At 35.7% G+C, this 13,815-nt stretch overlaps 1 protein-coding gene across 2 annotated transcripts in view; it reads left to right on the top strand.

Annotated features, from left to right (window-relative positions):
* Positions 1 to 13,815, top strand: part of RSBN1 (round spermatid basic protein 1) — a 54,003-nt gene that overhangs the window by 2,122 nt on the left and 38,066 nt on the right. For both annotated transcript variants that reach the window (XM_027610151.2, XM_027610162.2), the window contains exon 2: positions 8,805 to 9,478. In XM_027610151.2, the coding sequence (XP_027465952.1) occupies positions 8,805 to 9,478 (674 nt within the window). The remainder of the gene's footprint in view (positions 1 to 8,804; positions 9,479 to 13,815) is intronic.

The raw sequence follows: 13,815 nt of genomic DNA, 5'->3' as shown, positions 1-13,815 counted from the left end.
TATGCAGTGATCTTGCTGTCTTTTATTTCTCATCTTCTCATTTCTTGTGTGTGTGTGTTTTAACCATACAGAGGTAGAGGGAATCTTAGAGATCAACCAATTCAAATTTATATTGTGGAAGAGGAAACCCAGGCCCAAAGTAGTGAAGAGACTTGTCTAATTAAGTCCCAGTTAATTAGTACCAAGTACAAACATTAAAAAAAATTATTTTAATGAATAATTGGTGTAATAGGGAGTAGAACCCAGATCTTGAATCCCAGTTCAAGCATCCTCCCCCAGCGGCTTGTTGTTCCTTTCTTTCTTTCTTTTTTTTTTTTTTTTTATGGTATTTCCTTTTTCCCCTTCTTTGCTTACCCCTTCCCCATGCCTTGGCATTAGAATGGCAGTAGCCAGCTCCATCAAAAATTTCTGACCTAGCCCCTTTTTATGGTGGGATAGTGGCAATTACATGTATAATACAGTGTGCTTCTCTGAGGATTCCACAGGCCCCATGTTCTTTAAAAAACAAACAAAAACAAACCTTTAACTCAGTGCTGTCTGACAGAACTTTCTCCAGTGATGGAAATGTTCTATATCTGTGCTGTCCAATATGGTAGCATTAGTCATATGTGGCCCTTGAAATAAGTCTTGAAGACTTAAATGTGGCTGGTATAATTGAGGAACTGAATTTTTTTTTTTAAATGAAATTTTTTTTTTAGAGATTTTATTTATTTAATTGACAGAGAGAGAGACAGAGAGAGAAGGGAACACAAGCAGGGGGAGTGGCAGAGGGAGAAGCAGGCTCCCCGCCGAGCAGGGAGCCCGATGTGGGGCTCGATCCCAGGACCCTGGGATCATGACCTGACCCGAAGGCAGTCGCTTAACCAACTGAGCCAACCAGGCGCCCTTGAGGAACTGAATTTTTAATTTTATTTAGTTCATAATAGTTTCTTTTGGCTAGTGGCTACCATATTGGACAGCGCAGCTTGAAGCATTTGCCGTTTGCCAATATGTGAAGAAGTGGAGTAATTTCAACATCTTACTTTTTTTGTTGTTGTTAATTGAAATACAGTAGACATACAATGTTATATTAGTTTCAAGTATACAACATAATGATTCAATTTTTGTATGTATTGTGGAAGGATCACCATAATAAGTTTAGTTTAAACATTTTAACTTCTGAGTGAGGGACTGTTGGATTATGTATTCTGCAGGAAAAGAGCTCCCTGGCCTTATACATGGGGGGGAACACTGTATACTATAGCCTTCTAGATATATGACATATACTGGCATTTTAAAAATTCTGAGAACCCTACAGAAAACAAACTGGCTTAACTTTGTTTAATCCAGGCTTTTGCACACATTTTGGTGGACATCTTTACTTTTTTCGCTGAACATCTTTATGCTTGTTACAGTGGTGTGCAGGAGGCATGCCTCTGGAGTCAGTCTAAGTTTAACTTGTGGCTCTACTGCTTACTGTTTGATCATGGGCAAATAACCTCTTTCAGCTTCAGTTTTCCTGTCTGTACAATGGGGTTCTAGTATCTCTTTTACAAGATTATTATGTAGATTACATGGGGCAATATGTGGAAAGTACTTAAAACGGTGGCTGATATTAGGTGCTTTTAAAACGACCTTTTGTTATTTTATCAAACTTTGTCCTTGAAACAACTCTTAAGATTAATAAGGAGAGTGGCTAGACCCTTGTTATTTACAGAGTTATGTCTTCCCTCCCTTACCCTTAAGATTTTCAGAAACTATTTTAACTTTTTATTTTGAGATAATTATATATTCACAGGAAATTGCAAAAACAGTGCAGAGAAGTTTTTACCCTTCATTAGTTTTTCCCAATGGTTATATCTTACATAATTATTGTATGATATCCACACCAGGAAATTGACATTGGTACAATGGTGTGTGTATAATTCTGTGCCATTTTATCACCTGTAGATTAGTTTAACCACCACTGCAGTCAAGATCCACAACTATTCCATCACCGCAGAGATCCCCCTTTTGCTAATCTCTTGAAAGTCTTAGGTACCAACTCTGTCTCCCCACCTTCCCTAACCTCTAACAACCACTAATCTGTTCTATAACTCTCTTATCATTTTGAGAATGTTGTAAATGGAGTAATACAGTATGTGATTTTTTGAGGCTTTTTTCACTCAGCATGATGTCCTTGAGATCCATTCAAGTTATATGTATTAATAGCTCACTCCTTTTCATTGCTGAGTAGTATTCTATGTTATAGATATACCACAGTTTAACCATTCACCTGAATAATGTTTTGGCTGTTTCCAGTTTGGCTATTAGAATAAAGCTTCTATGAACATTCATGTTCAGGTCTTTGTGTGGTTGTAAATTTTCATTTATTTCTCTGGGAATGCAATTGCTGGGTCATAAAAATGTATGTTTAGGTGTTTTTTTGTTTTTTGTAAGTTATAACCAAACTGTTTTCTAAAATGTCTGTACAATTTTACATTCCCACCAGCAATGTATGAAGATTTCCACTTTCTCCACATCCTTGCCAGTATCTGGTATTGTTACTATTTTTATTTTATCTGTCCTAATAGATGTGTAATAAGTATTACCTCGTCATGGACTTAAGTTGCATTTCCCTAGTGGCTAGTGATATTTAACATCTTTTTTTGGTCATCATTTGCTGGCCATATATCTTCATCAGTAAAATGTCTCTTTATGTCTTTTGCCCATTTTCTAACTGAATTGTTTGCTTTTTTTTTTTTTTTTTTTTTTTTAACCACTGACTTTTGAGAATTCTTTGTATATTACAGGTATGGGTCCTTTGTCAGATATATTGTTTGCAAATATTTCCTCCCACTTTTGTTGCTTGTGTTTCCCTCCTTTTAACACGGTCTTTCACAGAGCAAAAGTTGTAAATTTTGTTGAGGTCTAATTATTTTTTTCTTTTATGGATCATGCTTTTGGTGTCAAATCTAAGGTCTCAAGGCCTAGGTCCCAAAGATTTTCATTTATTTTTTTTCCTAAAAAGTATTATAATGGTAACTTTTACATTTGAATCTGTGATTCATTTGAGTTATTTGTGAAAGGTGTGAGGTGTTTAGGTTGAGGTTCATGTTTCCGGTTGTTCCAGCACCTTCATTGAAGACTTTTCTTCCTCCATTGGATTACTGCTACATATTTGTAAAAAATCAGTTCCACTGCCTGTTTTTGTATGACTTGTCAAATAAGATGGTCTTTACATTTTAAATGGTTGAAGAAAACCTCATGACATGTGAAAATCATAAGAAATTTAAATTTGTTGTCCAGAAATAAATTGGAACATCACTCCACTCATTCAAATATATTGTCTGTGGTAGTTTTCACACTAGAACAGTAGAGTAGCTGAGATAGACTATGTGGGCTGCTAAAACTTATTACTATGTGGCTCCTTATAGAAAAAGTTTGCCAATCTCTGAGATAGATCATTGTGCTGAAAGACATGTTCCTTCACACATGCCCCTTTAGGGCATGAAATTTTTGCATAATGTAAATAATGCCATCTTTGTGATCATGCAGAGTTATCATGTAATGGGCACTCAGTAAAATATTTGTTGAATAAAGTAATGCTCCCTTTATTGGAGATTATTGTAGGTCCTCCTCCTCCTTTTCAAGTCCATTAATTGTAACCAGATAATTTTAGTTGGTCATCTCAAGGGAGTGTCTCAGAGTTGAGAGAGAAGGCAGAAAGGAAGAGTGTAGTGTAATAGTGTATGGGAAGAGTTTGAGTTTTGGAATCAGACAAGGAGAGCGTTTGAATCTTGGTTCTCACCTGCTTGTTTTGTGGCCTACAATAAGTAACATATCTTATTTCAAGCTGTTTTCTTCCCTATAAAATGGACTTAACGTATCTACATCACTGGTTTGTTTGACAATTAAAATGAGATAGCATATATGATACCAAGTAGACCCTTGGTGAATAATTTTCTTCCCTCTTTCAGAGATTTTTGTCCTTTTTATGGGCATACTACATTGTAGTCCAGGTCAGTAATTTCTGTCTCTAGTTTTGGTATGTCAGAGTTACTGCCAATAATTTCAAGGAATGTATTAAATATTGTGAAAATGATAATAAAGATGCACTTAGTGTGCACTTAAAGATAATAAAGAGCACTTATTGTGTGCTTAGTACTGTGATGAGGCCCTTATGTTTATTGTCTTATTTAACCCTGAACGATAGCTCTGTGAGATAGATACTAGAATTAACGTTAAGACGAGAAAATGGAAGTTTAAAGAGATTAATGAGTGTTCCCAGAGACCCTACGCAGTAAGTAGTAGGGCTGGGACATTAAGCTAGGTCTCTCTAACTGTAAAGCACCTACTCCTAGAGCTCCTATAGCATCTCTGCTGCCTCTACAATCCAGCTGTTTTGGGGTAATAGTAGTTAACGTGTATTGAGTATTTGTTATATTCTAGGACTATTTTAAGTACTTTATGTGCTCTGTTTCGTTTACCCTGCTCACTGATTTTATGAGGAGGTGCTGTTACTTTCCCCCATTTTACCAATGAGGAACAAGGTACAAAGAAATTAAGTTGCAAAGGTAATATTTCGGGAGGAAGTACAAGGACAGGGATAGGAATTCAGCCAGCCACTCTTCCCACCGTGCCGTGGAGGGGTGAGGGGTGGAGTCAGGCAGCGTTCTGAACGTACGGTGGCCTTTTTAGTCGGGTTTTTATATGGGATGGGAAGGATCCCCAGGAAGACTAAAAAATTTCTTTTCAGGAAGCAACTTCAGCCCTTTTCTTTATTATGATTAATAAAATATAAAACATTGTACTTGCTTTGAAAATGTTTTAAAACCATGAGTTTTAAAAATTGAGGATATTACATTTCTTTTGGTTCTAAGTTACGATTCAAGTGTGAGAATGGTGATACGAATTTAAGTTTTGTGATAGAAAAAGCTAATTTTTTTTGCATTAATGAGAACTTTAAGTAGTGATATAAATAAATGATGCTATTTGATAGTTGATAATATTAGCACATATGAGGATTTTATTTTATTTTAGTTTCGGGTGTAGAATTTAGTGATTCATCACTTACATAGAACACCCAGTGCTCATCACAAGTACCCTCCTTAATACCCATCACCCATTTAGCCCATCCGCCACCCATTTCCCTCCCTCAAACCTCAGTTTGTTCTCTGTCACTAAGTCTCTTATGGTTTGCTTCCCTCTCTCTCTTGTTTTTCCCTTCCCATACGTTCATCTCTTCTGTTTTCCTAAATTCCACACATGAGTGAAATCGTACGGTATTTGTTTTTCCCTGATTGATTTACTTCACTTAGCATAATACACTCTGGCTCCATCCGTAGTTGCAAGTGGCAAAATTTCTTTCTTTTTGATGGCTGAGTAATATTCCATGGTGTGTGTGTGTGCGTGTGTGCGTATACGTATACCACATTTTCTTTATCCATTCATGACTCAACGGACATGGGCTTTTATTGATAGTGTCATGCATTAATTTAGTTACAGTTAGAACGACCCTCTTTTTTTTTTTTTTAAGACAGCAATTTGTTTCTCAGATAAATGTATCTTCCTCTGTAGACTTAACATACTTCTCTTTATGTTTGCTCTTACAGTTTGGTATGTGAAAGCTTTCCTTAATCACAGATAATAGAGTGGTTTGGCTTTTCTGTAAACTGATGTCAATAAATTTTAGCTTTTGCGCTGTAGGGAAATACTCAAAACGTTGCCTCCTGAATATGTTCTCTGTTGGAAAGCTAAGTCAACCAGGAATGGAAAGATTGTGAAAACTTTAGACATTGTTTTTTTTGTTCTTTTTTTTTTGAGATATAATTGACAAAAAACATTGTGTAAGGTGTACAACATACTGATTTGATACATTTATATTGCAAAGACATTGACTTTTAATTAGTGTTTTTAATTCAAGGCAAGGCAACCTTGATATTCTCATAGTGCAACAGGGCTAACTTACTGTAATAATCTTTAATGACTTTGTATATGTATATGCCATTTTCAGTTAGTTGTCATCACAGTAACTCAGAGGTAAATTTTGTTTATTCATTGAAATTCATTAGCTGGTATGACACAAGTAGTCTAAAATTTCTCTATAAACAAAGGTGAGCTTTCTATATTTAGCCTTAGTTAAGAATCAAAATTTGAAAAACAGGATTAATGAGATAGATTGACATTTATTTCATATTTTAAACCTTTATCATGTTGAAATATGAGATTACAATCAATTTAAGGTCCTTTTCATTTCCTTGTACCATGGTTTTTTTGATGGGCCTGTGTTTGATGATTTGAGTGGTTCTCATATAAATGAGTTTGGAATAAAACCCACAGAGACTTGGCCATGTTAGAAAAACCATTGGTAAGCTGATAGTAATATAGAAAATGTGTTACAATCAAGGCAGCTCCTTGGTGGTGTTAATTTCAGTGGCAGATCTAGGTCACAATTCATCTTCTGCATACCAAATACCTCCTCTGAAGCTTAAAATAACAGATCTATTCAGAGATAGTTTCTTTTCTTTCTTTCTTTCTTTTTTTTTTTTTTCCCTGTGAAATTGCTAAAACATTTAGCAGAGGGTAATTAGATGACTTTTAAAATTGGTCTAACCTTTGTATTTAATGGCATTAACATTTAGTTGCTTGGGAGAATTGCCTAAATTACCGATTTTTAATGTGGGAAAAGCATTTAGATTAATTTTGTTTGGTAAGAAATATAAATGACTGTTACTATAAGTGTTTTAACAAAATCTCAAAGATTTAGGTGTATACAGAATAAAAGATGGACTGCTCTTTCTCTCTTGGCAATTTAAGCAGTCTGATTACATCTATATTTTGCTATATGATCTCAGTTTAATTATAAGTGATGTTTGCAAATGAAGGGTTTAAAGTCTTTTTGTTTAAAAACATTAAACAGAATGAAAGTCATTTGGTATCTATACACTTTAAAGTCTCTGACTTATACTTTTAAATATTTTCTTCAGAAGTTTTTCACAACTTGCAAATTTTGGTGATTTGGAATGATTTTGTATAGAGTCCTGCAACTATCATATTTGCAAATTATGCCAAGTAAATTATTTACTGTAAATTTTATTGAATTTGTTCTTCCTAGGTGTAGTCATAGGATCAGTTGAAGTATCTGTCTTAACACTGAATTACTTGAATCATGTCAGAAATACAATTGTTGGGTGGACAAATTCTATATAGTAAATACCACATCGAACTTGAAATACCTGATACTTAATCCTAATAAGATTTCTTGCTAGATATATTTTCGAACTGGTAAATGAGCGATGCTGTTCTATTTTGGGTTTGTCAATCCATGATAATCCCTTAAAAATTAAAAATAAACTTTTAATTATAGATGTAGTATGTGTTTACTGTAGAAAATTAGAAAATACAGGTAAGCAAAAAAGAAAACATCTAGATATTTATAATCCTACCAGCCTAGATAACTACCATTAACACTTTGATGTGTATTTCTTCAGGTACTTTTCTGTGTAATATATGTACAAAACATATGTACATCCATCAGACTTTTTCCTCTCTATAGGTTCTTTGCTTCTCCCTGGAATATTTTTCCCTAGAAAACATGCCTGGCTTGTCTTATTATTTAGGAATCAGCCTAAATGTTACCTCCCGAAGGGAAGTTTCCTCAGCACCTAGAGTAGCTTACTGATATTTTGTTTTTCTTGCCAAACTAGATTGTAAAGTCCAAGAGAATGGGGGTTATGTCTGTCTTAGCACCATATCCCCCTAGTGCCCAGAAATGTCCCTGGCACTTAGTGGGTACTTAATAAATGTTTGATTGTTTAATATTATAAACATGGGATCAGAGTATATCACATTAGATGCCCTGGAAAGAAAGGTAAGATATATATTTCTGACCTTAGATTGCTTACAGTCTAGAGGAGAGGTAGAAAATTAGCTATGTGATAACATAGAATGTGGTAAGTTCTGTGGTAGAGGAAGGGGAAGTACAGCGCTAAGGAAGCACAGGGTAAGAATAGCTATCCGAACTGGGTAGAGATGACTTGTTAGAGAATGCTTCTTGGAAGATTGGCAATGTAAGCATTCTGTAACCTTGTAATTCATCAGTTCTTTTCATTTATAATATAACTTGTAATGGCTGGGTAGTATTTTGTCAGTATGTAAGTACCAGAGTTTAATCAACATCCTGTTACTTAGGATAGACATTTAAGGGGGAGTCCCTAAATAACTGTCATGGATATTTTTGTGTATCTTCAGTTATTTTCTTAGGTAATTTTTACTTGGGAGTGGAATTTCTGGGTCTGATAATTACAAATATCTGCAAGGCTTTTGGTGTACACATCCATTTTGGTGGGTGCCAAATTGCCCTCCTTGGAATTTGTACCGATTTATACTTCCAACAACAGTATATGAGAATGCCAAAAAAAGAAAAGTCAATCCAGTTTGGTAGGTAAAATGGTGTCTTACAGCTTACTTTGCCTTTGTTTGATTTACCTGTATGTATCATAGCAAAATATGACAAGCTTCAGTTTAGATTTTACAGTGGTTACTGAAGAGATGTTCCGTACAGTATGGCAGATGTGAAATTACGTGGATATTTCCTTTACTTTTCATTGCAAGTCGTATTAAATTATATGCTTACATATTCATTGTCTACTTTTTAGCATAGTTTTCAACCCTGAATATTACCGTATTCTAAGATCTTTGTCTCATTTTATAAACATGTAAGTTGTCATGGCAAATTCAGAGAAACTGAGAATAGGCCATTTAATTTGAGATCAAATACCGTAAGAAGTTTATATGTTGACACTAGGCCTAGCAACTAACTTCTTTTTAATTATTGTGGCCAGAAACACCAGATGAAAATGGTAAAACCCAGAGAGCTGATGATTTTGTCTTGAAGAAAATAAAGAAGAAAAAGAAAAAGAAACACCGAGAAGATATGCGAGGAAGACGCCTTAAAATGTACAATAAGGAAGTACAAACCGTCTGTGCTGGCCTGACCCGCATCAGTAAGGAAATCCTCACCCAAGGACAAATAAATAGCACTTCAGGAGTTAATAAGGAGTCCTTCAGGTATCTGAAAGATGAACAGCTGTGCCGATTAAATTTGGGCATGCAAGAATATCGGGTACCCCAGGGAGTACAAACACCTTTTATGACTCACCAGGAACATTCTATTCGTAGAAATTTCTTAAAAACAGGTACTAAATTTAGCAACTTTATTCACGAGGAACACCAGTCCAATGGTGGTGCACTTGTCCTTCATGCTTACATGGATGAACTCTCATTTTTGTCTCCAATGGAGATGGAGAGATTTTCTGAGGAGTTTCTTGCTTTGACATTCAGTGAAAATGAGAAAAATGCTGCTTACTATGCTTTAGCAATAGTGCATGGAGCGGCTGCTTATCTCCCAGACTTCTTGGACTACTTTGCTTTTAATTTCCCCAACACTCCTGTGAAAATGGAGATTCTGGGCAAGAAAGATATCGAAACAACCACCATTTCAAATTTTCACACTCAGGTAAGATAAAATCATTGTTAAATTGTTTAGTAAATACAGCTTCTTGACAGTATTAACCTCATTCTGTTTCATTTGCACATACCAGCACACTTTTGATAAAAATTCATGGTGGTAAAGGTGATTCAGAGCGTTAGTTTATTGCTCTAATTGAAAAATCTTAATTGCTGGTTCTTTGGGATGTAGCTTGTTACTTGCTTGGTCTAAGAAATGCTTTATACATGTTATACATCATTACAAGTCTTTATGGAAAACCAGCTTGAAAACGAATCCAGTCTTTCAGAAATCAGGTACTGTTAGTATAGAGGATGTGATTTCGATCTGGTAGCATCAAGGTAACTTTAGTTAAGACTACTTATGTCATAAACACACGAGGGCATTGGCCTGTTTATTTGCCAGGTTTTTGCCGGCTTTGTTTCTTTCAGTAACTTGTTGGCAGTCTATCCCAGAAACATACCCCGTTTACGTGACTTGGAAGTGTCACTAGGAAGACCGCCATAGCCTCTGCTCCTTCTGCCTATGCACTGTTGTAGGTGAAGACCTTTTCTAAAGCCTTGCTTGGGCAGCTAGGCTTAAGTCAGCAGGGAAATCTCTCCTTCCTAACCACTGGTTTTTGACCATTTTTTCAATGAGTTATTTTAGGGCACAGAAAGAAGTTAATAACATGTCCTAGTTATTTTCTTACCTCCTTTTCTCATAAGGATTATAAACATGAATGGTCAGCTATAAGTTGGTATCATAGATACAAATTCAACACAAGTTTAGTGGAGAATATTTTACTTTTTAGAGATTTATGATTATATAACCTGTTTTTTCAGGTTATCTAATAATTTGCTGCCATTCTTTTTCTTAAGATTTTTTTTTTTTTTTAGGTAAATAGACTGTTGCTTAATAAGACTCTCAGCTGCCTGCATTATAGTGGTTTCAAGCCACTTGGATTTATTTGAAACCTCTTCTGACTTGAATCTTTTTAATGATTCTTGCCATCCTTGCCTCCAGTGAGGGGAGTATCCAGTTTAGATTCATGAGCTTCAGAATTTCTCTAATTGAAGTTCTCTCTGCAGTAGAGAGAACAGGAGCAGCCAGTCTGGAGAGGTCGCAAGATGGGGCTGCCCAAGACGTTGGAACACGATGTGCAATAAAGGGCTTCGTCTTGGATTTTGGCCTTGTTACCACAATCAGGTACCGAAGTGCTGACTTTTGTAGTAGATTTTCTTTTACTTTTTTTTTTTTTTAAGGAGTTTTGCCCTTTGAAGGTTAAGAATCCTATTTTTATAAATATTGCAGAGAAGGGACAAAAAACAGTTTTCCTGATATAGGCCATAATCCCCGTAAGTCCCTATTTAACAAAGAAAGATATTGCTGAGAGCAGAATTAACATGCTTCATCACTTTTTTAGTTTAGAAAATGCAGCAAATTTTCTCTTCTGATTGATAGACCAACAAGCATATCTGAGAAATAAGCCAGAAATACGGGTGAAAAAAAGTCTTGGTTTTGTAGTGGTGGCTTTTTAACTTTCATGTTAGTGAGTCTATAGTAGATCAAGCTTATTTGTCAATAGTACCCAATCTAAATAGTTAATAAAAGAAGGTATCTCTACATATTCCCTGCTGATTTTTGTCCTCCGATTAATTTTTTAAAATGGAGCTGAAATTTAAATGACTGTACCAACAACTTACCTTGAGATTTACTTTGAGATTTATAAAAAAAACCTCTTCTTAAGAACATCTGAGATTATTATTAAATTAGATATCTTTACGCCTTCAACCAGATAAGAATATTGAGGACTACTGACTAAGTCTTGTGCTGTGGTAATCCTAGAACTTAATTTTATTTATGAATTTTCAGTCGTTGGAGAAGTATGGGGTGGGTATGGAGGTTGAAGTAGTCCATGGAACTTTAAATTTGCACCTGTCAAATATTTGGCAGTTGTTAGTATGGAAGCTAACACAATAGTTGACATTTATTTAGCAGTTCATGGTTTATAGAAATATTTTCATATTCATAACAATATTTGAAACAACCTATGGTGTAGGTAAGCAATTTTATCTCTGTTTTCCTTTGAAGGAACTGAAGCCTGGAGATGTTCATTGTTATCCAAGTTCACGTAGCTAGTAAGTAGGAAGTCACAGTGCTAACCTAGGCCACCTGAACAATATGCCTTTCATTTTACCACACTTCTTTACTTCAGCCATTGGAAAAGAGACCAGTGCTTTTATTTGTCTACCAGTCGTTAGTGAAATTAAAATAATCTTAGTTTAACACAGTATTGAGAAGGCTGTTAATTTTTAACAAATACTTTTAGATTGTTGGGAATTAAGTGAATACCTTAAATATTTTGGACTTCTTTGTTTAATGAAGTCTTTTAAAGTTCTGTTAAGCCTATGAAGAAACTGAAGAAACTTTTGTTACCTTGGACAGTTTTTGGAAGTTATTTATAGTTCAAATATGTAGCCATGATAATTATTCATGACTATTATTTCAAGGTAGTTTATTTAGCAAACACTTATTTTTCATTTATTGTTTAAAGATTATTTATTTGAGAGAGAGAGAATGAGTGAGTGAGCATGCAGCAGGGAGGGGCAGAGGAAGAGGGAAAGAGAGTCTGACGACTCCGCGGAGCCCCATGCAAGGCCTGATACCAGGACACTGAGATCACGACCTGAGCCACAACCAAGAGCAGGACACTTAAGCGATTGTGCCACCCGGTGCCCCTCAGCAAACCATGTACTGGACATTCTGTTCCTAAAAGGACTAATTGATGAGCTCAGTCTGGTGGAGATGAATAGACCAGCAATTATAATACAATTTGCTAAGTATTCGAATAGAAGTATGCTGCATAGGGAAAACCGTGTAATAGAGGGAGCACAGTTTGCGGTGTTACCTAACAGACTTGAGGTGATTAGAAGGGGCAGTTTAAAGCATGTGATGCTTGAGTAGAGTCTTAAAAGAAGATTAGTACTTAGCTTAATAAGGGCATTTTAAGCAAAGGAAAAACAGCCTATGCAAACACACAGAGACATTAGAGAATGTGGTACTTTCAGGGAGCTGCAGCTAGCCTGACATGGCAAGAGTACATGTTGACTGTTGAGGGGTGGTGGGAATTGAGACGAGAAAAAAAAATCAAGATGGTGAAGAGCTTTATATGATGTGCCGAAAGAAAGTTAGTACTTTTTCCTAAAGGTAATGGGGAAATCATTGGTGAATTTTCGTAGGGGAGTACTATCAAGTTATGTTTGCCAAGATTACATAGGAATGTGAAGGATGAGATTGAGGACGAAAATGAGATTGGAAGCAAGAAGACTGGCTAGGTTACTATGGTAACCAAGTCAGAAATGATCCATGTCACAAATGATACACTAGAGAGGAAGGAATGAAATTTGAGAAATAATTAGAAGATGGGATTAATTGCAGTTTGGTGAGGGAGAAGGATAGAGTTTTAAAATATGGTTTATACAGATGGGCAGATGGTGGGTGCTGGTCACGAAGTTAATACAGGGTTGAAAAAGCTGGTTTCTAGGGGTGGAAGGTGTTGATGAAGAGTTCAGTTAGAGATACTTTGTGTTGGAAGTGCCTGTGAAGACTAAAGGTTAGAAACATCTATTAGGTAGTTGAATGTGTGGATCTAAGACTGGGAGACATATGTAGGCTGGAAATGCAGCAATTAGATCCATTAGCATATAGGTGATCCAGGCACAGCATTAGAGTGGAAAAGAGATGAAGCTAAGAATGGAATCCTGTGATGCACCCACATGTAAGTATGAGGAACGTGGGAAAGATCAAGAAGAAAGGTAGAAGGAAAATGAGGATACAAATTTTCTAGGTTTTAAGAATGATGGAGTAATTAAGTATCACGTTCATAGGAGGGATCAAGTAAGATAAGGCGAAAATGTGAAGTTGCTCAATTAGGAATTTAATTGGAAACCAGTGCTTATCAAGATGCAAACCATGGCTAAATACTATTATTTATGGGGCTTTTTTAGAAGCTTACTACTTTCTCTGTGTATGAACTTGGCATTCAGACCCCTGCCCACATCTTCTGAATCAGATTCTGCATTTTAACAAGATTTGCAGGTGATTCATATACACATTAAGGTATGGGAAGCACTCCTTTAGAACTTATCTGCAGTAGTTGAAGGAAGGAAAATGTAGGCTTGTTTTGTGCAGGAATAATTATAGCTTCTGTTATTTTTATATTTTTAAATTGTGGTGGCAAAGTTAGGATGCACATAAAGGTGTTTTTTTTTTTCTTTCCGTATTCTGTAAAACTCAAATATCCTAACACCAACGGAGGTAATAAGTTCATGATAAATATCAACTGAAGCACCAAGCTGATCCTC

This window comes from Zalophus californianus, chromosome 4, assembly GCF_009762305.2.
Source record: "Zalophus californianus isolate mZalCal1 chromosome 4, mZalCal1.pri.v2, whole genome shotgun sequence".
Taxonomy (NCBI): Eukaryota; Metazoa; Chordata; class Mammalia; order Carnivora; family Otariidae; genus Zalophus; species Zalophus californianus.
Note: the sequence above shows the minus strand (reverse complement) of the source record. Positions and strands in the feature narration are given on the sequence as shown.